Source organism: Schistocerca nitens, chromosome 2 (genome assembly GCF_023898315.1).
Source record: "Schistocerca nitens isolate TAMUIC-IGC-003100 chromosome 2, iqSchNite1.1, whole genome shotgun sequence".
Classification (NCBI taxonomy): domain Eukaryota; kingdom Metazoa; phylum Arthropoda; class Insecta; order Orthoptera; family Acrididae; genus Schistocerca; species Schistocerca nitens.
In genome coordinates this window covers 1005945510-1005972439 of record NC_064615.1, presented here as the reverse complement: position 1 = coordinate 1005972439, position 26930 = coordinate 1005945510, and the positions used below count along the sequence as shown (strand labels likewise).

Sequence of the window (26930 nt, the reverse complement as noted above, 5' to 3'; positions counted from 1 at the left end):
GCAAGTTCTTGTATAAGAGAAATCTAGCCAGAGTCAAACGCCAAACTTAGTCCAAACTCGCAACGTACAGGGCCCATCCACAGAGTGTCAAGAATAACTGTTTTAAAGAGATTTACTGCGTTTTAACGTACAAACCCTTCTCCATCCGTGTCACTGCTATGCTCAGTCTGCATAGGCTTTCTGGTAGGCGTCTTCAGGAACATACTTACGGTTGCGAGTCGAAGAATCATTTACCCCTTCCAACAACCCGTGATTGAGGATCGTACTTGAAATCCGTCTCGTCATCTATCACCACTCTGGCCAAGCAATTGGGATACTGTAGCGGTATTCCAAGAACTCGCGACACTGCATCGCACTGATTTGTTTCTGCTCATCGCTCACCACTTTTGGGACGATCTTTGCGCACACCTTGCTCATCCCTACTTCGTCTCTCAAAATCAGGTTAAGATACGCTTTTGGCATGATGCAGTTCTCTGCTCTCATTCTTGCTCTCGTGTGTCGATCCTCGTTCAAAACGTTTTTCTTGATCGTCTGGGACGCTGACGGACTCCCGAATCGTTCGTTGTCATCGAAGTGTCCTCGGTCTTCCCGTAATATCTTGTCACCCTTGTTAATTCTTAATTAGAGTATGGCTGAGGTTTCCCGAATCAGACTCAGCAATTTTTTTCAGTTTAATGCAGGATTTGATTGCTTTTCGTTGCACGATCCACCGTTGCATCTTTAATCTCGACGTGTCACCAAGACGCACTACCGGCGCACAAGTCGCCCAGTGTGGCGTCGAATGAAATGAGACTTCCACTTGGCGGCCGAACTTCCCTGAAGGGGGCCTCCCGCTCAACGATGCCGTACGCTCATTTCCATTTTACCAAGACGCACTAAGCTCGACACTTTCCTCACTCTGTCACTGCTCGGAGGCGACTAGGCCATATCACATTTATTGGACAAGCATCCTCTTCTCACCACCCTTTCCGCTGAAAACCGCATCGCTCAATCCCTTTTGGTCTACTCTCTAAACCTTTGGTACAAACCCTGCAAGTCGCCAAGAAGCCGGCGCATTGTTGTAATCGTGTAGACTGACAACGACACTAGTTTGTTTTAGCTGCGCAGGCAGCTTTATCCGACTCCAGGAACCACAACGGGGCCTACGAGAAATCCGGGTCCCGCAACGAACTTGTGACGTCACACTAGTCGCCTTGACCGCCACATTTCGCGAACGCTTGGCTTCGTGTAGGGCCGACAGCAAATCATTAGCTAAAGAAAAAGCTACCCACTGAAGGTCTTTACCTTGTCGTGCATGCATTTAAATGTGCAGTCAAGAATTACTAAACTCATCTGAAATACTTATTCCCTCTCCGCCGCAGACGGCTGCGGGCAGCCGTAACACCTTCAGTGTCACGTGATGTGACGTACGCGCCACGGCTCCTCTCTCTCGTGGGACTTGGACCACGCCACGTGACATGACGTGACGTGATGTCACGTGACGTGACGTGACGTGACGTGACGTGTGTGAGGAGGGCGTGTCACAGGCCTGTTGCGGTGTGCTGTCTGCTGCGCGTGCTACATAATATTTATGAAATACAGGTATTTTTAGAGCTGTTATGAAGAAATAATTTCTTCTGTTTCTAGCCGTTTTAATTTACTTAATGAGTAAATTATTGTTACGCAAAAATGGTCACAGACGTTAGACATGGATCCGAGATCAAGCCCCATTCTGGAGCATTGTTCTAACTTGTCACGAGTATTCACCTGTTTTGGTATTTGCAGCGAAGCCCTCTGGGACATCTGCCGTGATTAGGGGTCGCACGATAGAAAGACGACAAAGTTCGTAAAATTTTAAATTATTCTATGCAATTTTGTCATATGATGACCTGAAAGTTTGCAATAGTAACAATAAACATCAATTTAGTATTTACAGAACACCTACCACCACAGATGTCAGTATTAGCAACTCATCTTGCCACCCCCGCCAACAAAAAATTGCATATTTCTGAACGATGCTTCACCGAATTATAAAAGTACCAATGAGTGACACAGACCAACAAAATGAAATCAATTTAATTAAAACAGTTGCTCATAATAATGGATATAAACGCACAATAATAGAAAAACTCCACAACAAAATGCAGACAAAAACCACGGATCCACTTCACAGCAGTCACTTCAAGCCAAATCAGTGTGCCACTGAAGCCAAACCTAAATATGCTACTCTCCCATAGATAGGCCCACTTTCATACCAAATAGCAAACTTATTTAAAAAGAAGAAAAATATTGCAATCAGCTTTTCCACAAATAATAAATTACAACAAAAAGTAATCCATGATGTAAATACCTCCAAGAGTCCCTACCGTAAATCAGGAATATACAAACTCAAATGTGATACATGCCCAAAATTCTACATTGGACAGACAGGCAGAAGTTTTGAAATTAGATACAAAGAACATACTGATGCTCTTAAGACTTGGTAACTTGAACAAATCAGCATTTGCAGCCCATATTGCTGGAGAAAACCATTCAGTGGGAAACACTGAGGACAACTTAAAAATTTTGCATCTAGCAGAAAAAGGAGCCACTATGAATATATTAGAAGAATTACAAATACACACACAAACACAGCATCCCAGACTACATCCTTAACGAACAAACAGAGTTAGCTAACACCCCTTTCCTGAAAAATTTCCAAAAATTACTTTCCAGCCTCCAAAGCAAATAATATTAATACACCTATCTGCAGATCAAGTAGCAAATTTATATGTTACTATAATTCTCATGATGCCAAATGTAATTAAATAATATACTATTTTACCTATACAGTTCTAAATATATATAAAAACTTTATAATTAATTTAGCAATATCAACTCAAAAATTCAATATCTCTGTACTAATGTAAAAGGCATTATAGTTGTGCAAATGAATATACGATCCTTTCCAAACATAGGACATCATCGTCAAATGTTACGATGTATCATAGCATCTGTGATACTCATATGTTTGTAAGCTCTTTGTATGTATCAAAACATGTGGTGCGTGATTGAAATGATCTCAGCGACAAATCTAAAGTGTACAGTGAGAACTATTTACATGTGCAACAACGAGGATGCAGTGGGAATGCATTTACATCTGTTGGACGGATGTTATGAAAACAAACACTCGAAACCGAGGTTTCACGTAAGTCACATGCAACGAAAATCTGTAACGCAACCATTTGTGTGTGGTGTGTTTATAATTATGTTTTATTTATATTTTAGGACAATTAATCTGTAAAAACACACCAAATGTCATAAAGAAAGCGTGTAAACCGTCTGAGGATGAATCACAACGATTCGAAACCGGTAACGGTTTCCTTTGAATAAAGGAACTGAAAGTAAATTTGTGGCTGGTTGCTGTCCTGACACCATCAACATTTGTCTTAAATTATTCTACTTTTAGCACAGCAATGAAAATCGATGGAGGGCAGTGCAAAGTAGCTGAGAGTCAGCCTTTTTCCTTTACATACTCCTAGACTCTCGGTGGAATACGTTATCTTCGCTATTACATACGTTATTTGCCAACAGGGTCGGGCCAGGACACGCTGTCCTCGAAGCTGCAGCACTTCCTCACCAGCCTGACGAGGAGCCGCGGCTTCTACGCCAACCTGGCCGAGTCGCTGTGCTCCGACGAGAGCTTCGCCGAGACCAGAGACACGGCCGACTGCTGGAACGGCCAGCGCGTCGGAGAGTGAGTACCGCGCCGCAATGCACACAGCGCGCGCCAGGCCATCGCAGCACGCGAGCTGCGCTGCTCTACGTTAGCACACTGCTGCCCTTTGCGACCACAGAAAGCTACCAAAAGCGGTCGTGCTCCGTTTCCTGCAGGCGCGCAAAATTTACGAGCGCTCCGATGCGGAATCAACGGCGACGAGCGAAAATGGTGCGCCGGACCGATACCCGAACACAGGATCTCTTGCTTGGTAGGGAGTCGCGTGAACCACTGCGCCGTCTGGACACAGTGTTCATCCCAAATGCGCGGAATATCTCCCCCGTCTGACCCAAACTGTCACCTATCGCAATCTATCCGCAGTCCTCATCTATATCCTCCATGCTCGCTTGTTCTTACATTCCCGCTGGAAGTCGAAGTTACATGTGCATCCGCACCGAATGTTGTGGATTAATTACCAAACGAGGCGAATCAATTGCATGAATATGTGATGTCTGTTCTTTCGGGCATGTCCGAATTAGTGGTAGAACTTCCGACCGATGTTTACAGAGACTTGTCTACAATGCTGGAAAATACTACTACGTCTCTGTGTCATTTCCAAGTTTAGTGCACCAATCACTAAAAGATACTTGGTCTGTGTGGGGTGTCTGTTTTGCATGCGCCTATGACGCTAAAGTCAGATCTCTAGTGACGTACAGAGAAGGAAAGCACCACATATGGTCATGCACATTAATTAAAGGAATAATAATGTTGCACAACGGAAAAATGTTACATAATAAAAACTAAAGGACGTAACCCAGCCAAACATGACAATATGGGTACCACACCTCGCACACAGACATATTAATGAGAGAAACAAGAGAGCACTACAACAATCAGATTTACTGTGGTAAAGTCGGACCTATGACTTACCCACTTATTTGAACAACTGAACATTGACTACTTGGACAGTGGGGCTGTAATGGTGAATAGTAAGCCTGGCACAGGTAGGTGGGCACGTTGAATGCAAAGTTACGCAGGTAGCACACGAATACCACCAGTGACTGTAAGCACGGTTAGTGAATTACAAAAAATGGTTCAAATGGCTCTGAGCACTATGGGACTTAATTGCTGAGGTCATCAGTCCCCTAGAACTTAGAACTACTTAAACCTAACTAACCTAAGGACATCACACCCATCCATGCCCGAGGCAGGATTCGAACCTGCGACCGTAGCGGTCGCACGGTTCCAGATTGTAGCGCCTAGAACCGCTCGGCCACTCCGGCCGGCAGTGAATTACAGAAAGAAAACTGCAAAATAGGATCGAACACCAGTGAGTTCGTCAAAGCGCGTACTGAAAACAAAGTAGCTGGCTGCGAAGTATTAAAATGAAATAACTGCCTCCTGAAGGGAATGAACTAATATCGCGTCCCTACGGAATTGCCTCCCAACGTTGTGCGGAAGGCAGCGCATTAGCGGCATGCTAATCTTTTTCTGCACCCAGTATTCGAGTGGAAACATACTTCTGCATGACCGCAAGGCTCGCTCCATCAGTCGCCCAGCAGCCTCCGTCATTACTCTTCCGTAGCCTAGCGTGAAGTCATCACTCTCCAAAACGATAACGAGAAGTATTCTCTTTTAGGACGCTCGGTAACTTGGCTGCTTTTTCGTCAGAGTAGGAACTCGCTGGACAATAATGACAAAGATAGCGATCTCCGTCCAATAAAATATAAGTAAAGGTGTTAAACAAACTCCCACTCTTGAGGATTTTTACTGTTTTCAACCAGTAGTGCTCTAAAGTGGGGAGGAGGGCAGAAAATCTCACCCTCTGCATGGCACAATATTCAAAAGGACCTGGAAGCAGCCTGGAACGTACGCGCGGCCGTGAAAGTATGTGCTCTATAAAAAGACATAGTAAAAACCAACCACAACGCTGGATTCTGAAAGTTTAAAGCGAATGTTATTTCGAGATGTTGTAACGAAAATTCGGATTCTGAAAGGTTAAATCCCACGTTATTTCGAGGTGTCGTAACGAAAATTCATACGGCCCTCTTTAAAGCGACAACTGGATACAGGCCTCTTATCTTGCTAAAAGGATTCTGCGAAGAATACTATATATTTAAATTGAAGGTGGAGAGGAGAAGAAAGGAAAGAAAGAGGAGGGGATCATTGCTGTCAACGGAATCAGCGGCGACGAGTGAAAATGTCTACCGGACAGGGATTCGGACCCGGGATCCGATGCAGCTGACACAAGTGACCCCCTCCGTTTCTCTTCATTTCTTCTTCTTCTTCTTTCCGCCTTCAATTTTCATATAATGCATAACAACTGCGGATTCCGCGTGGTGTTTGTTCTTTCGGACACCACGCATTCACATAAGAAAAATACTATGTCTTTTCGACGGAAGGCGATCGTCCCAAATCCTACCTGGAGAGCGTGGTATGAAGAAACTGAATGCTTGTTCGTCTACCTGTGGCTGCTTCGCCTCGTATTTGGTGGCCAACTCCTCTTAACAAGATTCTTATCCATCTCTAGTCAGCTCGTAGACTCCCAGCTGTGCAGTCCTTCCGCCGTACTAAAAAAGAGAAGTGAGCAGAAATCAATGAAATCGACAGGACATCTTATCTGCACCGTCAGTAATCATTTCACCAAGAGAAATGAGAAAAAAAGATTCTAAAATATGTCGGGGGGACAGTTTCAGAGAAGACTGCCACGTAACTCCCACTACAAAAATGTATAACGCATTTTTTGAATTTCCGTCATATTTGCTCTGTATAAAGATGCATCTCGGCATGAGAAGCACGCTTGACAGTGATTACACAGCAAAAGCATAGTCTGGTAGCATTTACTAAAATAAATTACAACATTCTGTTAAAGTAGAAATACTTACCTTAATACAGTAGTGCCCAAAATTAAAGCAACAAACGGAAATTTTGATTGTATTTTGCCACATAACAATATAAAAGAGTGATGTAAAGTAGAAACAATGTAAAGAATAGAAAACAGAAACAACTGTAACACACACGACGATAGACAAAAAAGTTTTGCGTTTTTTCCAACTTAAGTGGTTTACACACACATTCCGACAACTAGTTAATGTGCTCAATATGCAGTGTGATCACATCTGGCTCCAACATGTGGCTGACAACGGCGGGACATGCTGTCAATGATATCATCAGTCTTATGTTGAGGCAATATCGCCCATGAGTGATTGGTAGATGCTGACGTGATGCAACAGGTCTCCCTCATGCATTCCAGACACGCTCTATGGGGTTCAAATATGGAGAGCGAGCAGGCCACGCCATGCGTGCAGTATCTTCCATTTACAAGAAAACATCAAACACCTGGGCTCTATGAGGTCGAACATTATCGTCCATCAGTGAGAAGTCTGGGTCCACAGCACCTCACAATAGCCGCACGTGAGGTCCCAAGATCTCGTCACGGTACCTGACGGCGATAACACCTTGCCGGTTGACTCGTCCACTTTCATGGAGCGGTATTCGAGTGGTCAACATAATACCTGCCCCCATCATTAGAGATCCTCCTCACTGCAGGTCTCTTCCACTATGTTTGGGTGCCGAAATCGTTTCCCCGTTCCCTCCAGATGCGAATTTGTCGAGAATCACTCTCCAGATCAAATCGGGACTCACCTGTGAAAAGAAAACTGACCGACTGTACGACTGTCCAGGTGGCATGTTAACGACTCCACTCTAGACGTTCCATTCTGTGAAGACGCGTCAGAGGTAGACATACAGCGTCTCTCTGACAGTAAAGGCCATTCTGCTGACCCCTTCTGTACATGTTTTGCATCGATACAACACGTTCAGTCGATGCTGCGAGGTCAGATGCCAGTTGCCATGCAGAACTAAGGCGCTACCGTCGTGCCCTTACAGCCAAATAAAGGTACTCTCTTTCTGTGGTCATACGTGGTCGGCCCTGCCCTGGTCTTCGGGTACAGTTTCGGTCTCTATAAACTGTCGCCACATCCGAGAAACAACAGAACAATTCACATTAAGCCGTCGAGCTACATCAGTTTGCTACTGTCGTGCTTCCATTTTTCCTATGGCCCTCCTCCACAGAGAGTCTGGTAGGCGTCTTCTCTGTCCCGCACTGTATCGCTTGTGACTGTGTAAACAGCGATTGTGATTGTGGGATTACCCGGTAAACGCTATCCCGTTTGTTACGTTCCCTAACGTCGTCATCGTCGTGGTTGTCCGTTGACCGCAATGCCATCTTTCGCGCAGAACACGACCGTACGGACATCTATTGACAGTTTGTATGATTATATCATGAATGAGACACAGGACTGGGGAAAAAGCGTTTTGTTGCTTTAATTTTGGACATGAATGTATGTAGATTGAAACAAGAGCCAATAGCATCAACTATAAGTTGAAATTACGAGCCCCTGTCTCTTTTTGACAAAAACGTTTTATCGATTCCTTGAAACGCTCAAGAAGATTGATATTTTATAACGAAACGCGTTCTGTGTATTTCAGCACATACACTACTGGCCATTAAAATTGCTACACCACGAAGATGACGTGCTACAGACGCGAAATTTAACCGACAGGAAGAAGATGCTGTGATATGCAAATTAATAGCTTTTCAGAGCATTCACGCAACGTTGGCGCCAGTGGCAACACCTACAACTTACTGACATGAGGAAAGTTTCCAACCGATTTCTCACACATAAACAGCAGTTGACCGGCGTTTCCTGGTGAAACGTTGTTGTGATGCCTCCTGTAAGGAGGAGAAACGCGTACCATCACGTTTCCGACTTCGATAAAGGTCGGATTGTAGCCTATCGCGATTGCGGTTTATCGTATCGCGACATTGCTGCTCGCGTTGGTCGAGATCCAATGACTTTTAGCAGAATATGGAATTGGTGGGTTCAGGAGGGTAATACGGAACGCCGTACTGAATCCCAACGGCCTCGTATCACTAGCAGTCGAGATGACAGGTATCTTATCCGCATGGCTGTAACGGATCGTGCAGTCACGTCTCGATCCCTGAGTCAACAGATGGGGATGTTTGCAAGACAACAACCATCTGCACGAACAGTTCGACGACGTTGACAGCAGCATGGACTATCAGCTCAGAGACCATGGCTGCGGTTACCCTTGACGCTGCATCACAGGCAGGAGCGCCTGCGATGGTGTACTCAACGACGAACCTGGGTGCACGAACGGCAAAACGTCATTTTTTCGGATGAATCCAGGTTCTGTTTACAGCATCATGATGGTCGCATCAGTGTTTGGCGACATCGCGGTGAACGCACATTGGAAGCGTGTATTCGTCATCGCCATACTGGCGTATCATCCGGCGTGATGCTATGGGTTGGTTACACGTCTCGGTCACCTCTTGTTCCCATTGACGGCACTTTGAACAATGGACGTTACATTTCAGATGTGATACGACCCGTGGCTCTACCCTTCATTCGATCCCTGCGAAACCCTACATTTCAGCAGGATAATGCACGACCGCATGTTGCAGTTCCTGTACGGGCTTTTCTGGATACATAAAATGTTCGACTGCTGCCCTGGCCAGCACATTCTCCAGATCTCTCACCAATTGAAAACGTTTGGTCAATGGTGGCCGAGCATCTGGCTCCTCACAATACGTTAGTCACTAGTCTTGATGACTTGTGGTATCGTGTTGAAGCTGCATGGGCAGCTGTACCTGTACACGCCATCCAAGCTCTGTTTGCCTCAATGCCCAGGCGTGTCAAGGCCGTTATTACGGCCAGAGGTGGTTGTTCTAGGTACTGATTTCTCAGGATCTATGCACCCAAATTGCGTGAAAATGTAATCACATGTCAGTCCTAGTATAATATATTTGTCCAATGAATACCCGTGTATCATCTGCATTTCTTTTTGGTGTAGCAATTTTAATGGCCATTAGTGTAATTATGGTCGTTCAAATTGTTCAAATGGCTCTGAGCACTATGGGACTTAACATCTATGGTCATCAGTCCCCTAGAACTTAGAACTGCTTAAACCTAACTAACCTAAGGACAGCACACAACACCCAGCCATCACGAGGCAGAGAAAATCCCTGACCCCGGCGGGAATCGAACCCGGGAACCCGGGCGTGGGAAGCGAGAACGCTACCGCACGACCACGAGATGCGGGCAATTGTGGTCGTGTCAGGTTTCCCATTCAGTGTTAGAATAGTGATTATTCGAAGAAGCAGTTTATACCCATGAGTCTATGTTGAACTGACAACGACCGGGATCCAACTACTCCTGTTGTGAATGGGCTTCCAAGTCAGTATCACTTAAAGCACGAGACCGCGCTCGCTTCAGCGCCGCGGCGGCGGACAGTCTGGCGTGGAGATGACGGACTGTGCGCGTTATTCCCGAGTCGCTATTTTTACTGCCGCTCTGTCTGACTGTCGGCAGAGTACACTTACAGGCTGTCTTTCGTTTGCCTTGTGTTCCTTCGCTGTACGACTGTGTAGGCCCGTTCAGTGGTATTCTCGGGTTGCTATGCGACGGCACAAAGAAAGTGCGGATTTTTGCGCTCGTCGTCTCGTGTGCTTATGGAAGCCTCATTCGCAACGCAGACGCAGAGGGATTCCTCCGGAGTTAGTCGCGATGGTATTTGCGACGCAGCGACGTGGAACGCCTCTCGCTCCCGCACAGACCAAAATAAGCGGGGGGCAGGCGTTGCTCCGGCGGGGAAACTTGGCGCAAACGTGTGCGCCAATTCCTCCGCCACATACCGCACCGAGTGGTCCGCTCGTGTCCACTCGGAATGTCTTCAAGTTTGCAATTTGGGCTACCGATGGGTTTCTCTAAATGATTAGCGCCAGTCTTTCTTTTTACGTGTTCTCTGTAGAGAACACATAGATACATCCCAGCAGAGCATGCTACACGGCGACAAAGCCCGTGGTCTGGACGTCTAAAATTGGAGTGGCAACAAAAACTCCGAAGGCTACTACTGTTTCTTCCCACAAGGGATAGGAACCCAGCTCGCGCTATTCGTCCACGAGACTCAGAGGGCCATAGACACGGGTTCCCAGGTAGATGCCGTGTCTGACTTCCGCAAGGCGTTCGATACAGTTCCCCACAGTCGTTTAATGAACAAAGTAAGAGCATATGGACTATCAGACCAATTGTGTGATTGGACTGAAGAGTTCCTAGATAACAGAATGCAGCATGTCATTCTCAATGGAGAGAAGTCTTCTGAAGTGAGAGTGATTTCAGGTGTGCCGCAGGGGAGTGTCGTAGGACCTTTGCTATTCACAATATACATAAATGACCTTGTGGATAACATCGGAAGTTCACTGAGGCTTTTTGCGGATGATGCTGTAGTATACCGAGAGGCTGTAACAATGGAAACTTGTACTGAAATGCAGGAGGATCTGCAGCGAATTGACGCATGGTGCAGGGAATGGCAACTGAATCTCAATGTAGACACGTGTAATGTGCTGCGAATACATACAAAGAAAGATCTTTTATCATTTAGCTACAATATAGCAGGTCAGCAAATGGAAGCAGTTAACTCCATAAATTACCCGGGAGTAGGCATTAGAAGTGATTTAAAATGGAAAGACCACATAAAATTAATCGTCGGTAAAGCAGATGCAAGAGTGAGATTCATTGGAAGAATCCTAAGTAAAAGTAGCCCGAAACAAAAAAGTATGTTAAAGTACACTTGTTCGCCCACTGCTTGAATACTGCTCACGGGTGTGGGATCCGTACCAGGTAGGGTTGATAGAAGAGATAGAGAAGATCCAACGGAGAGCAGCGCTCTTCGTTATGGGATCATTTAGTAATCGCGAAAGCGTGAGGAGATGATAGATAAAGTCCAGTGGAAGACTCTGCAGGAGAGACGCTCAGTAGCTCGGTAAGGGCTTTTGTTGAAGTTTCGAGAACATACCTTCACCGAGGAGTCAAGCAGTATATTGCTCCCTCCTACGTATACCTCGCGAAGAGACCATGAGGATAAAATCAGAGAGATTAGAGTCCACACAGAGGCATACCGACAGTCCTTCTTTCCACGAACAATACGAGACTGGAATAGAAGGGAGAACCGATAGAGGTACTCAAGGTACCCTCCGCCACACACCATCAGGTGGCTTGCGGAGTATGGATGTAGATGTAGCTGGACTGTATAGATGGTCATCGCCGAATGGTGATATACACTATCAGATCAAACGAATCCGGACAGGTATTAGTGGACATTAATGTGTTATATGTCGCTCTTCGCCTTTATGACGGCTTGAACTCTGCTGAGAGCACTTTCAGTGACGTGTCTGAATATCTAAAAGAATGGCAGCCCGTTCTTACTCAAGAGCAGAATCTAGAGAAGCTACTGATGTTGGTAGCTGAGAACCGGAACAAAAAATGGTTCAAATGGCTCTGAGCACTATGGGGCTTAACATCTGTGGTCATCAGTCCCCTAGAACTTAGAACTACTTAAACCTAACTAACCTAAGGACATCACACACATCCATGGCCGAGGCAGGATTCGAACCTGCGACCGTAGCAGTCATCCGGTTCCGGACTGAGCGCCTAGAATCGCTAGACCACTGCGGCCGGCAGGAACCGGAACGAAGCGGGCGTTCTGACTCATCTCCATTGGGTTCAGGTCAGGCCACTGCCCAGCCCAGACCATTTGAGAACTGGTATTGTACACAACCCACTGTCTCATAGGTGTAGCACTTTGAGAGATTGTACTATCCTGCAGAGGCAAACAATCCTCGACTCCCAACTGATCCTCTTCTGCACACAATACACAATAGCATAAAATGTTTATATCCTTCCGCATTTAGCAGTTTCTGAAGCTCAGCATGGGGTCAGCCCACACTCCAATACCGTAACACCGCCTCGTACGTACTTCAGTGTTGGCCCTGCACTTGATGGCAGTTACCGTCCTCCTGACTTTCGCCAAACAGAAACTGTTCCATCGGATTTCCAAAGGATATGGCGAGATTCACCACTCGTTTGCAGTCATCCACTGTCCTGTGGCGTCGCCTTTACACCACCTCAAGCGTCTCTTAGCACTGGCGACAGAAATGTATGACGTATGAGGCGCTCCTCGACCATTATACCCCATTCTTTTTAACTCTCTACGCACAGGCATTGGACTGCTGCACTTCATAAATCACGTGTGATTTCTTCCGCAGATTTCACGCGGTTTTTTAGTCACCCCCCACAATACTCGACAGTGCTAGCCCGTCAGTACATGAGGTCAGTCTGGACTTGTTTTAGCTGTGAATGTCCCTTCGCGTTTCCGCTTCAGAGTCACACCATCAACAGTCGGCTTGCACAGCATTAGAACAATTGGAGGGTCACTGACGTATTTGTTAGTCACGTGACATCCAATGACTATTTCAGGTTCGAAGTCAGTGTGCTCTCCTGACCGACCCTTTCTGCTGTTACTGCTCACCCACGCTTCCTTTTATACTGGTGGCTCAAATGGCTCTGAGCACTATGGGACTTATCATCTTAGGTCATCAGTCCCCTAGAACTTAGAACTACTTAAACCTAACTAACCTAAGGACATCACACACATCCATGCCCGAGGCAGGATTCGAACCTGCGACCGTAGCAGTCGCGCGGCTCTGGACTGAGCGCCTAGAACCGCGAGACCACCGCGGCCGGCTTTTATACTGGTGGTTCCGCCTCTCGTGACATCCAGTGGTCAGCCACAAACGGGTGTCCGGATACTTTTGTCCAGATAGTGTATAACATTGCTGACTGTGGTTACAACCTGATGTGCGCAATCGATCAGATCTACTGAAATGGCGTTGTAACCGATAATTATGAGTTAACAGATTTTTTTGCGTCCTTGGACAAACAAAGTAAATGTCTGAATGATATTTCCGCCATTTCACGGTGCAGACTTCTTTATTTTATATTACAATCATGATTTCGGCGTTAGGTCAGCATCAGGAACAACACTGAAAAAAAAGTTTTGTACAAATTTATAGAAACTAAGAAGGACCGAAATTTAACATCATTATGCCAGTGGAATGTCAGATTAAAAATTATCGAAATAATACGACTTACATTTTGAGTATAATTAGGTCTTATTAAGTGAAGTCATCGTCATGATGTATTGAACTGGGTGTCCCAGCATGCTGTTAAGTACAAAATCACAAAAATGTATGGCAAACAGGTAGCAAACATGTTTTCCACCCACAGAACAGTTGAACCATAGAATGAACAACAATACAGTAGTTACATGTGCAGTGTACATGGTCTAAAAATATACTATGGAAGTTACTGCTTGACTAGTGGTCAAAGACGAACGGCGTAGGTTGTAAGTTTAAGTTGCATAAAATTTAAACGCATTCATACATTTTTGGAAGAACGGTATTACACTTGAATACATCTGTAAATACGTCTTAGGAAGAATAGTGCCATCTGTGAATGCAAGATGTAAACAATATGCTTATAGCATGATTATACGACATCACTCTGACAGAGGGTCCTGCTTGATATACTGGTTTAAATGAGAAACACTCACACATCATAGGAGTGTAGAATAATTATAACAGCGAAAGGACACAACCAAAGGTCGAATCTTATTATAAAGTGGGTCTGTTCAAAATCAAATTCAAGTGGCTCTGAGCACTATGGGACTTAACAGCTGAGGTCATCAGTCCCCTAGAACTTAGAACTACTTAAACCTAACTAAGGACATTGCACTCATCCATGCCCGAGGCAGGATTCGAACCTGCGACCGTAGCGGTCGCGCGGTTCCAGATTGAAAGGCCTAGAACCACTCGGCCACTCCGGCCGGCAAAGTGGGTCTGTGTGTCATACATATACACTATGTGATCAAAAGTAACCGGACACCCGCAAAAACATACGTTATTCGTATTACGTGCATTGTGCTGCTACCTACTGACAGGTACTCCATATCAGCGACCTCAATAATTAGAGCAGAATGGGGTGCTCTGCGGAGTGGCCGAGCGGTTCTAGGCGCTACAGTCTGGAAAGGCGCGACCGCTACGGTCGCAGGTTCGAATCCTGCCTCGGGCATGGATGTGAGTGATGCCCTTAGGTTAGTTAGGTTGAAGTAGTTCTAAGTTCTAGGGGACTGATGACCTCAGAAGTTAAGTCCCATAGTGCTCAGAGCCATTTGAACCATTTTGAACTCTGGGACTTCGAACGTGGTCAGGTGATTGGGTGTCACTTGTGTCATACGTCTGTACGCGAGATTTCCACACTTCTAAACATCCCTAGGTTCACTGTTTCCGATGTGATACTGATGTGGAAACGTGAAGGGACACGTACAGCACAAAAGCGTACAGGCCGACCTCGTCTGTTGACAGAGACCGCCGACAGTTGCAGAGGGTCGTAATGTGTAATAGGCAGACTTCTATCCAGACCATCACACAGGAATTCCAAACTACATCAGGATCCACTCCAAGTACTATGACAGGCGGGAGGTGAGAGAACTTCGATCTCATGGTCGAGCGGCTGCTCATAAGCCACACATCACACCGACATATGCCAAACGACCGCCTCGCTTCGTGTAAGGAGCGTAAACATTGTACGATTAAACAGCGGAAAAACGTTGTGTGGAGTGACGAATCACTGTACACAGTGTGGTGATCCGATGGCAGGGTGTGGGTATGGAGAATGACCGGTGAACGTCATCTGCCACCATGCGCAGTGCAAACAGTAAAATTCAGACGCGATGGTATTATGGTGTGGTCGTGTTTTCCATGAAGGGGGCTTCACCCCTTGTTGTTTTGCTTGGCACTATCACAGCACAGGCCTACAATGATGTTTTAAAAAAATGGTTCAAATGGCTCTGAGCACTATGGGACTCAACTGCTGTGGTCATCAGTCCCCTAGAACTTAGAACTACTTAAACCTAACTAACCTAAGGACATGATACACACCCATGCCCGAGGCAGGATTCGAACCTGCGACCGTAACAGCAGCGCGGCTCCGGACTGGAGCGCCTAGAACCGCACGGCCACCGCGGCCGGCAATGATGTTTTAAGCACGTTCTTTCTTCCCACTGTTGAAGAGCATTTCGGGGATGGCGACTGCATCTTTCAACACGATCGAGCACCTGTTCATAATGCACATCCTGTGGCGGAGTGGTTACACGACAATGACACCCCTGTAATGGACTGATCTGCACAGAGTCCTGACCTGAATCCTATAGAACATCTTTGGGACGTTTTGGACCGCCGACTCCGTGCCAGGTCTCACCGACCGACATCGATACCTCTCCTCTGTGCAGCACTCCGTGAAGAATGGGCTGCCATTTTCCAAGAAACCTTCCAGCACCTGATTGAACGTATGCCTGCGAGAGTGGAAGTTGTCATTAGGGCTAAGGGTGGGCCAACACCATTCTGAATTCCAGCATTACCGATGGAGGGCGCCACGAACTTGTAAGTCTTTTTCAGCCAGGTGTCCGGATACTTTTGATCATTAGTGTACTGTGGTACACAAAATTACGAAAGTTTGCCATTAATACATTACATGTTGTAGAAGAGGTATAATGCATAAAATATGAAATATTAAATGCACAACTGGTATAATGGACTGATGTTTTTACATATGTGAAAGGGGTTTGTGGCGGGGGCGGGTGGAGAGTGAGGGTGGACCTATAAATCTTTGAGTAGTCATGAAATATGCAACGTAGACTTACAACCTACGCTGCTCATTTTTGACCACCAGCCAACCAACAAGTTCCATAGCATATTTTCAAACCGTGTTTACTGCGCATGTAACAACTGTCTTGATGTTCATTCTGTGGCTCAGTCGATCTACGGTTGAAGAACATGCTTGCTACCTTTCTGATATATATTTTTGTGATTTTCCACTTAGCTGGATGCTGGGACAGTCAGTTCAATAGATTTTGGCGCTGACTTCGCTTAACAAAATCTAATTGTAGCCAACATGTAAGTATTATTATTTCTTTAATTTTTAATCTGACACTGGAATGCATACTGATGTTAAATTGTGGTTCTTCTTATTTTCTAAGCATTTGTACAAAACTTTTTTAGTGGAGTATTTGATGATAACTTAAGACCAAAATCTTGGTAGTAACAGAAAACGAAGAAGTTTGTGCAGCCAAATGGTTGAAATATCATTTGGGGCCCAAAAATATGAAAATGTTATAAACAAATTGAAGTTGAACGAAAGCTGATGTGGTGTATTTGTCCACATTGCTTTACAGCAACTAAGTTAAACCTGTGTGAAAGCAGTCTTTGGTTGTGGCTATCAACGAGCCATGTCGTATTACCTATGAAGGACTAGAGATTCGTCCCAACGACGACAATATTTGGCCATTCGCTGCTCGATTTAACAGACACGTATGACGGGTTGGCCATGTTATTCATTCATCAATCATCAGTTGGGAGGTGGAGAGAAGAATTCTTGAGAAACCAGCGCGGAGACTCTCGTAAAACAAATTAAAAAATAGGAATAAAAAAAGAATGGTCGGCGGTGGGCTGAAGCGTATCCAGGGTTACCAGCTAACCAGTTGAGGCTTGACAGCACGACAGAATAGGAATTAATTAAAGTGCGCTCCTGCCCGTGTCGCCACGCTGCGAATAAAGGAACGCCGCGTTCGCACACAGTCGGTCCTCCTTTAGCAAAGGTGCCGTGGTTCAGGGAGACAGCAGGGTGCACCGAGCTGGTGTCGGTTTTAATTAAAATTGCTCCTCTCTCTCTCTCTCTCTCGCTTTCTTTTTTATTATTTTCTTTCGGAGAAGGAACTGGTCGCAGTAAATTTGAAGAGCCCGTTTGCAGGATGTTTGCTTACTGCCAGAACGAGTGACGCGGTGCTCAGTTAAGAGTTGCCGATTCTGTGCAACAAACCGACCGCGCCGTACTCGGGCAGGTCCCTGCTGCATTACTCAGGGGCAACAGCTGCCTCTTATCCCCCAATGTTGCGCTGCAGTAACGTATAAACTTTTCGCTCTCGTAGAGTTAACTACACAGTTTCGGGACAGAGAACACGTTTTTTTCTTATACAAGTCCAAGACAGGCTAGAAATTTTCTGTGTATACATGTACATGCCGAACGTAGCCAGCGAAGAGAATAGCGTAAGCAAAGCAATAGCTTTTGGCTTACTGACGGCCGTAATGAGGATTGAAATAATTCACTGTGGAAAAAATAAACTATTTTTAAAATATTTCCGCCCCTCTTTTGCTGTCTCTTTTTCCATTCATCTGTATTTCCTCAAGTCAGATTTACATGTTATGCCTCTCAGACCCAAACTACTTCATCACCGAGTGAAGGCCTTTTCTTGCACGATATCCTCTGAAACATGCATGAAGAACAACACGCAGATTTAGTAGACTAAACGAAGGTACGAGCGTACGGAATAAGTTCTCAGATACGCGAGTGGCTCGAAGGCTTCGTAAGTAACAGAAATTTTGAAAGACAGTTCCATTTTCTACCCTGGCTGTTATAAAGCCACTGTTATTTATAAAACTATAAGCTAATTTCAGCCATTTGCAATTTTCAAGTGCGCTCTCCTGTGCTCGTAAATATACATTGTTACCATTAGTTGTGGTATACAAATGCACATTTGTCATTTTATTATTATTTATTAATTTTTTGTTTTATGGCCTTCATTGGACCACTCTGTCCGCCTGCTTAGTTGAGTGGTAACGCGCTTGCCTACCATGCAGAGGACCTGGGTTCGATTCACAACCGGGTTTGAGATTTCCTCCACTCGTGGATTGGATGTTGTGTCGTCCTTATCATCATTTCATCGTCACCTTACCTGAAATAAGACTTACAAACTGGCGGTCGAACTTCCCCAGATGGGGCCTCCAGGCCATCAGTACGACACGATCGTTTCATTTTTTTCGTTGGATCGCTCCAGTCAATTATACAAAGGTTTATACAGCTTGTGTTATTCAGTAATACAATACAGTTCAATAATAATTGATTAACACAATCAACAGTACAGTGGCTATACTCGGATTATTAGGTATAATATACTACACACATGAAAAAAGTTTTGCGTCACCCCGGTTACCAAAACTCCTGAAGATAGACGTTCACTATGGGTACTATATCACAGACACAGTCCCCTTGACTGTTTAGAGATGTCACTAAACCCGCCTAAAGATGTAAACAAGCATGCATGAGCAGCTTTTACTAGACTGAGGGGGTCCGACAGCCGATCAGTTCCAGTCGTTCCACCAGGAAGGAGGTACACAGCTCGTGTTGTCTGTAGTTCAATCATGCCTAGACGGTCAATACAGAAGTCCGATCGCGTCCGCATTGTTACTTTGTGTCAGGAAGGGCTCGCAACAAGGGAAGTGTCCAGGCGTCTCGTAGTGAACAACAGCGATGCTGTTCGGACATGGAGGAGTATACAGAGAGACAGGAACTATCGATGACATGCCTTGCTCAAGCCGCCCAAGGCCTACTATTGCAGTGGTTGACCGCTACCTACGGATTATGGCTGGGAGGAACCCTGACGGCAATGCCACCATTTGAATAATGCTTTTCGTGCAGCCACAGGATGTCGTGTTACGACGCAAACTCTGCGCAATAGGCTGCATGATGCGTCCATGACGAGATCCATCTTTGCAACCACGACACCATGCTGTGCGATACAGATGGGCCCAACAACATGCCGAATGGATCGCTCAGGATTGGCATCACGTTCTCTTCACCGATGAGTGTCGCATATGCCTTCAACCAAACAACAATTGGAGGTAACCTGGTCATTCTGAACGCCTTAGACACACTGTCCAGCGAGTGCAGCAAGGTGGAGGTTCCTTGCTGTTTTGGGGTGGCATTATGTGGGGCCGACGAACGCCGCTGGTGATCATGGAAGGCGCCGTAACGGCTGTACGATACGTGAATGCCATCCTCCGACCGATAGTGCAACCATATCGGCAGCATACTGACGAGGCATTCGTCTTCATGGACGACAATTTGCGCCCCCATCGTGCAAATCTTGTGAATGACATCCTTCAGGATAACGACGTCGCTCGACTAGAGTGGTGAGCATGTTCTCCAGACACGAACCCTGTCCAACATGCCTGGGATAGATTGAAGAGGGCTGTTTATGGACAACATGACCCACTAAAAACTCTGAGGGAATCGCCGTTGAGGAGTGGGACAATCTGGATCGACAGTGCATTAATGAACTTGTGGATAGTAGGTCACGACGAATACAGGCATGCATCAATGTAAGAGGACGTGCTGCTGGGTATTAGAGGTACCGGTGTGTACAGCAATCTGATGGTACGACATGCAATGTGTGGTTTTCATGAGCAATAAAAATGGCGGTAATGTTGTTTATGTTGATCTCTATTCCAGTTTTCTGTACAGGAAACTCCCGGAATGGAGGTGATGCAAAACTTCTTTTGATGTATGTATTACATGAAGGGTGTTTTGCTATTCTGTCTGCCGAGTACTTCATTCTTTCACATATTTTCTTTCTTTCTTCGTCTGAGGTCACTTTTCTTGTAGCCATTTTATTGAGCTTCGTGTGTCTTGCGTATTCTAGTTTTCATTGTTTTGTATTTTTAAGTCATCTACTGTAATTTGGAGTACCCTTAGATCTTCCTTAATATAATGCTGCTCTTACTATTCCACAACTTTTCTATTGCTCCCTTACTAATTCTGTTTTCTTAGATTCACATCAGGTGTCCAAAGAATGAGATATGCTCCTTTCTAATCGTGCTCATTACTGGTTTTCTTGTACACTTTCATTTGAAGCTATTCTCCAAAGCTCATTTACTCGATACTGTTTATTTGTGCATGTCCTAATTATTCTTCTTTCCATCTTTAGTATTTTGTCAATTTCTGCTGTATTAGTAGTTTCGAAGATGGTTTCATTTGCGTAAGTCTCTTGTTTAACTTGATGCCTGGATTCTTGAGTATTATTAGCTAGGAGAGCAAGGTCATCAGAAGATACCAAGCACTTCAGACTAATATTACTTTTAACACCTCTAATGTTTATGTTCTTTGGGTTGTCCTTGTACCATTTTCTCATTATGTATTCCAGGGCACAGTTGAATAGTAATAGTGGTAACAGTCACTTTGTCTTAAGCCTGTTTTTATAAGGAATGTTTGAGAAATTACTCCTCTAAACTTGCGGCATTTACGCGCGCTTGCGGTGTACCAGTTTCTTTGGCTCTTCAGAGGAGTTTTCGCACCAGTCGCCTCCTGAAATGCTGGAGGCACTTACGAATATCCCCGTACGTCCCTACACCAAGCAGCGTGGTGTACTACTCTTGCGCCCTCTACGTGGGTCCCCTGCGGCTTAGTATAAATACGGTTAGCAGCAATCTGCCTTAAGTCGCGCAACATAAAGGCAGCCTCAGCGAGGCCGTAGCAGCAGGTGGTGACGGGGCGTGGAAAATTCATTAAAAGCGCGGACTTGGGAGATGGTGAGGGGGGCGCAGTGGTGGTGCAGGGGAAAAGGGTAAGGGTAGGGGTAGAGGGTAAGAGGTAGGAGTGGCAGCAGGTGGCGCCACCTCGAGCCGTGCTGGCCTCATAACGCAGCACCGCTGCTCTCCTTGGTTCAATTAGGCTGGAGCAGCACTCCGAGAACGTCTCGGCTCGTACGTCACCAGATGTGAGTTTCCCAGTCGTGTAATCAATATAGCGGGGGCTGCGTTGACAATATGGTCGCTCGATTGATTTGATTTTAAGAAGCGGACCTGACCACGTATGTTTGTATTTCAAGACATATGTACAAGAGCAAATTGGCTAAAATTTACAGACGCGCGAAATTTGGCACGGACTTCAATGCGAGATGCCTTTAATAGGTTCCACAACGAAACATTGTCTCGAAATTTGGTAGAAAATCCGAAGAAATTCTGGTCGTATGTAAAGTACACAAGCGGCAAGACGCAGTCAATACCTTCGCTGCGCAGTGCCGATGGTACTGTTACCGACGACTGTGCCGCTAAAGCGGAGTTATTGAACGCAGTTATTTCCGAAATTCCTTCACCAGGGAAGATGAATGGAATATTCCAGAATTTGAAACACGAACAGCTGCTAGCATGAGTTTCTTAGAAGTAGATACCTTAGGGGTTGCGAAGCAACTCAAATCGCTTGAAACGGGCAAGTCTTCAGGTCCAGATTGTATAACGATTAGGTTCCTTTCAGATTACGCTGATACAATATCTCCCTACTTAGCACTCATATACAACCGCTCGCTCACCGATAGATCTATACCTACAGATTGGAAAATTGCGCAGGTCGCACCAGTGTTTAAGAAGGGTAGTAGGAGTAATCCATCGAACTACAGACCTATATCATTGACGTCGGTTTGCAGTAGGGTTTTGGAGCATATACTGTATTCAAACATTATGAATCACCTCGAAGGGAACGATCTATTGATACGTAATGAGCATGGTTTCAGAAAACATCGTTCTTGTGCAACGCAGGTAGCTCTTTATTCGCACGAAGTAATGGCCGCTATCGACAGGGGATTTCAAGTTGATTCCATATTTCTAGATTACCGGTAAGCTTTTGACACCGTTCCTCACAAGCGACTTCTAATCAAGCTGCGGGCCTATGGGGTATCGTCTCAGTTGTGCGACTGGATTCGTGATTTCCTGTCAGGAAGGTCGCAGTTCGTAGTAATAGACGGCAAATCATCGAGTAAAACTGAAGTGATATCAGGTGTTCCCCAGGGAAGCGTCCTGTGACCTCTGCTGTTCCTGATCTATATAAATGACCTGGGTGACAATCTGAGCAGTTCTCTTAGGTTGTTCGCAGATGATGCTGTAATTTACCGTCTAGTAAGGTCATCCGAAGACCAGTATCAGTTGCAAAGCGATTTAGAAAAGATTGCTGTATGGTGTGGCAAGTGGCAGTTGACGCTAAATAACGAAAAGTGTGAGGTGATCCACATGAGTTCCAAAAGAAATCCGTTGGAATTCGATTACTCGATAAATAGTACAATTCTCAAGGCTGTCAATTCAACTAAGTGCCTGGGTGTTAAAATTACGAACAACTTCAGTTGGAAAGACCACATAGATAATATTGTGGGGAAGGCGAGCCAAAGGTTGCGTTTCATTGGCAGGACACTTAGAAGATGCAACAAGTCCACTAAAGAGACAGCTTACACTACAGTCGTTCGTCCTCTGTTAGAATATTGCTGCGCGGTGTGGGATCCTTACCAGGTGGGATTGACGGAGGACATCGAAAGGGTGCAAAAAAGGGCAGCTCGTTTTGTAGTATCACGTAATAGGGGAGAGAGTGTGGCAGATATGATACGCTAGTTGGGATGGAAGTCATTAAAGCAAAGACATTTTCCGTCGCGGCGACATCTATTTACGAAATTTCAGTTACCAACTTTCTCTTCCGAATGCGAAAATATTTTGTTGAGTACAACCTACATAGGTAGGAACGATCATCAAAATAAAATAAGAGAAATCAGAGCTCGAACAGAAAGGTTTAGGTGTTCGTTTTTCCCGCGCGCTGTTCGGGAGTGGAATGGTAGAGAGATAGTATGATTGTGGTTCGACGAACCCTCTGCCAAGCACTTAAAAGTGAATCGCAGAGTAGTCATGTAGATGTAGATGTAGATGTGGGAAGCGAATTAAAGTGCAGGGAGAAGAAATAACAACGTTAAGGCCCTGTTGGTCCGTAATGGACAGGGGACTTGAGCTGGTCAAGTAATTATCAAAGAAATTCACTAACAGCCATGTAACTGAGGTGCTATTTTTCTATTTTATTTTATTTTATTTTATTTTGACTACCAGTTTCGACATTCCTCAGTGCTATCTTCCGGCCCAATATGCATCTCTCAAAAATAAACGATATTGTTATACATATATCCCGGGATGACTTAATTACAACTCCAAGTTGCAATCAAGTCTTCGAATGAAGTACTTGGAATACGGTTTTGAAGTCTGAGTTGCAGTCAGGTCTTCGAATGAAGCACTTGGAATACGGTTTTGAATTCAAGACATCCAGGAATATATGGCACTGTATAACAGTATCGTGTATTTTTGATAGTTGCATATGGCGCCTGAAGATGGCATAGTGGAATGCCGAAACTGGTTGACAAAATATAATAAAATGTTTGCCAATGGCACTTTAATTTTATCACTATTCCGAAAATCAAAAATTGAATTAATGACTACGTGTCTGTCAAATGTCATGAGAGGAAACGTTTAACGGAAAACAACTCTTGGTCTTCATCTAAATCTATATGGTTGCTCTGCAATTAAGCACTTAAGTGCTTCATTGACGGTGAGTGGAATTAATTTCATATTTCTTCTCTACAGTTCCACCATAGAACAGCTTGTAGTAAAAATGAACACCTAAATCTTACCGTGTGAAACCTGAGCTTTTCTTATTTTAATACAATGGTCGTTTCATGTAGGTGGTAGTCAAAGTATATTCGACTTCTTAGGAAAAGTTAGCGATTGAAATTTCGCGAAAACGTTTCGCCTCTGCGATGAAAACGCCTTTTTTTTCTTTTATAGACTGCTACTTTAACTCACTTATGATATCCGTGACATCCTCTTTGCTGTTTCACGATAATACAAAACGAGCTTCCCTTCACTGGACTTTTTCGGTTCTGTCCGTCAAGTCTTTCTGCTAGGGATCCTATACTGCGCAACAGTACTCTAGAGGACTACGGACAAGTGTAGTGTGGGTAGTCTCTTTGATAACTCTGTTGCATCTTCTAAGTGTCCTGCCAATAAACCACTGTCTTTGGTCGCCTTCTCCACAACGTTTTCTATGTCATGGTTCCAGTTTAAGTTGTTCGTAATTATAATCCCTAGGTATTCAACTGAATGAAAATCTTTAAACTTGTGTGTTTTATCATGTATCCGAAATTTAACGGACTTTCTTTCTTCATACTGGTGTGGAGGGCCTCACACTTTTACTGTTTAAGTTCATTTGCCACTTTTCAAATTGTTCAAATGGCTCTGAGCACTATGGGACTCAACTGCTGTGGTCATAAGTCCCCTAGAACTTAGAACTACTTAAACCTAATTAACCTAAGGACAGCACACAACACCCAGCCATCACGAGGCAGAGAAAATCCCTGACCCCGCCGGGAATCGAACCCGGGAACCCGGGCGTGGGAAGCGAGAACGCTACCGCACGACCACGAGATGCGGGCTTTGCCACTTTTCGTGCAGTAAAGGTATCTTATCACAATCATTTTGCAATTCGTTTTGATTGTCTGATGACTTTACTAGACGGCAAACAAGAGTATCGACTGCAAATAAGCTGCTCGGATTTTCTCCTAAAGCGTTTATATGTACTGCGTGACAAAAAAAGGGAAGCACGCAGAAGACGTGATCAGATGTCAGTGTAACTTCGACACGTACACATCATCGGCGGGAATGTAAACGGTTAGTATCGCAATTCTATAACATAGAACGGCCCCAGAGTGTATTAGTATTAGACGTGTTCAGTATTGTTACCAGATCTTGTAGGCCATGAGCAGAGTCAAAAGACAGGTGATCAGTGTGAAGCACACAGATACGCCATGTACTCGTGTGAGACAGCGTTATCAATTCCTGACGGAGTTTCAACCACTGCTGGTCTCCAGTTGGTCGGCTGGTCGAATCGCGCAGTATCCAGATTTGTGGGGAGTTAGGATGTGACAGTGGGCCGATGTCGGACTGAATGGAAACGTGAGGGCTGGTATACTAGTCATCAAAGTACCGATCGACCACGTCTGACCACCAGAAGAGAGGACCACACTGTTGTGCACCAAGCACGTCGCAACACCTTCACAGCTGCGCCTGCCATCCGGAAACAAGGATTGGTCTCCCTGCAGCATTCGCGCCGTTGGTCGGAGACTAGCAGAAGCCAGACTAGGAAATTACCGTCCCGTGCGTAGACTGCTGTTAACACTAAAAAGCAAACAGCTGTGTTTCGAGTGGCGCCGTACTGGTAAACATGGGCTGCTCATGAATAGCCTCATTGTGTTCATTGATGCATCGCGGTCTTACTCTAACCAGGATGACCATCGTCGGCGAGTATGACGAGAACCTGGGAAGAAGTGCCATTCTCCCAATGCTTTGGAAAGCCATCACTGCGTTCCTCCTGACGCTGTGACTTCAGGTCTCGGCTGGTACAGAAGCCTGACGTCACGTGACAGTACGATGGTGCCATTTTTGAAGAGGACAGTTCTCGTTGACAGGTGACACGTGCGTTATGGACGTCAACTGTGTGCCAATTCCAGCGCCAGTGCCAGTATCAACGATATCGAGGAAAGATAAGATAAGAGAGATTAGGGCTCGTACAGAGGCATATAGGCAGTCATTTTTCCCTCGTTCTCTTTGGAAGTGGAACAGGGAGAGAAGATGCTAGTTGCGGTACGAGGTACCCTCCGCCACGAACCGTATGATGGATTGCGGAGTATGTATGCAGATGTAGATGTCGAAGTTACAACAGTTGCAGGCTAGCTAGTATCAGGAGAGTGTACAATGGCCTTAACACACCCATCCCAACCAAGCAAGTGCATGCATCGAATCCAGAGGGCGTGCAACGTTTTGCTCATAAATACAGTACTGGTCATTAAAATTGTTACACCAAGAAGAAATGCAGATGATAAACGGGTATTCATTGGACAAATATATTATACTAGGACTGACATGTGATTACATTTTTACGCAATTTGGGAGCATAGACCCTGAGAAATCAGTACCGACAACAACCACCTCCGGCCGTAATAACGGGCTTGATACGCCTGGGCATTGAGTCAAACAGAGCTTGGATGGCGTGTACAGGTACAGCTGCCCATGCAGCTTCAACACGATACCACAGTTCATCAAGAGTAGTGACTGGTGTATTGTAATGAGCCAGTTGCTCGGCCACCATTGACCAGACGTTTCCAATTGGTGAGAGATCTGGAGAATGTTCTGGCCAGGGCAGCAGTCGAACATTTTCTGTATCCAGAAAGGGCAGTTCAGGACCTGCAACATGCGGTCGTGCATTATCCTGCTGAAATGTAGGGTTTCGCAGCGATCGAATGAAGGGTAGAGCCACGGGTCGTAACACATCTGAAATGTAACGTCCACTGTTTAACGTGCCGTCAATGTAAACAAGAGGTGACCGAGACGTGTAACCAGTGGCATCCCATACCATCACACCGGGTGTGAATACACGCTTCCAATGTGTGTTCACCGCGATGTCGCCAAACACGGATGCGACCATCATGATGCTGTAAACAAAACCTGGATTCATCCGAAAAATTGACGTTTTGCCATTCGTGCACCCAGGTTCGTCGTTGAGTACGCCATCGCAGGCGCTCCTGTCTGTGATGCAGCGTCAAGGGTAACCGCAGCCATGCTCTCCGAACTGATAGTCCATGCTGC

General features: G+C 45.3%; 1 protein-coding gene across 1 annotated transcript in view; it reads left to right on the top strand.

The window, feature by feature from the left end:
* Positions 1 to 26930, top strand: part of LOC126235500 (glypican-5-like) — a 1111824-nt gene that overhangs the window by 922063 nt on the left and 162831 nt on the right. The window contains exon 5 of the mRNA XM_049944219.1: positions 3553 to 3715. Coding sequence (XP_049800176.1) covers positions 3553 to 3715 — 163 coding nt within the window. The remainder of the gene's footprint in view (positions 1 to 3552; positions 3716 to 26930) is intronic.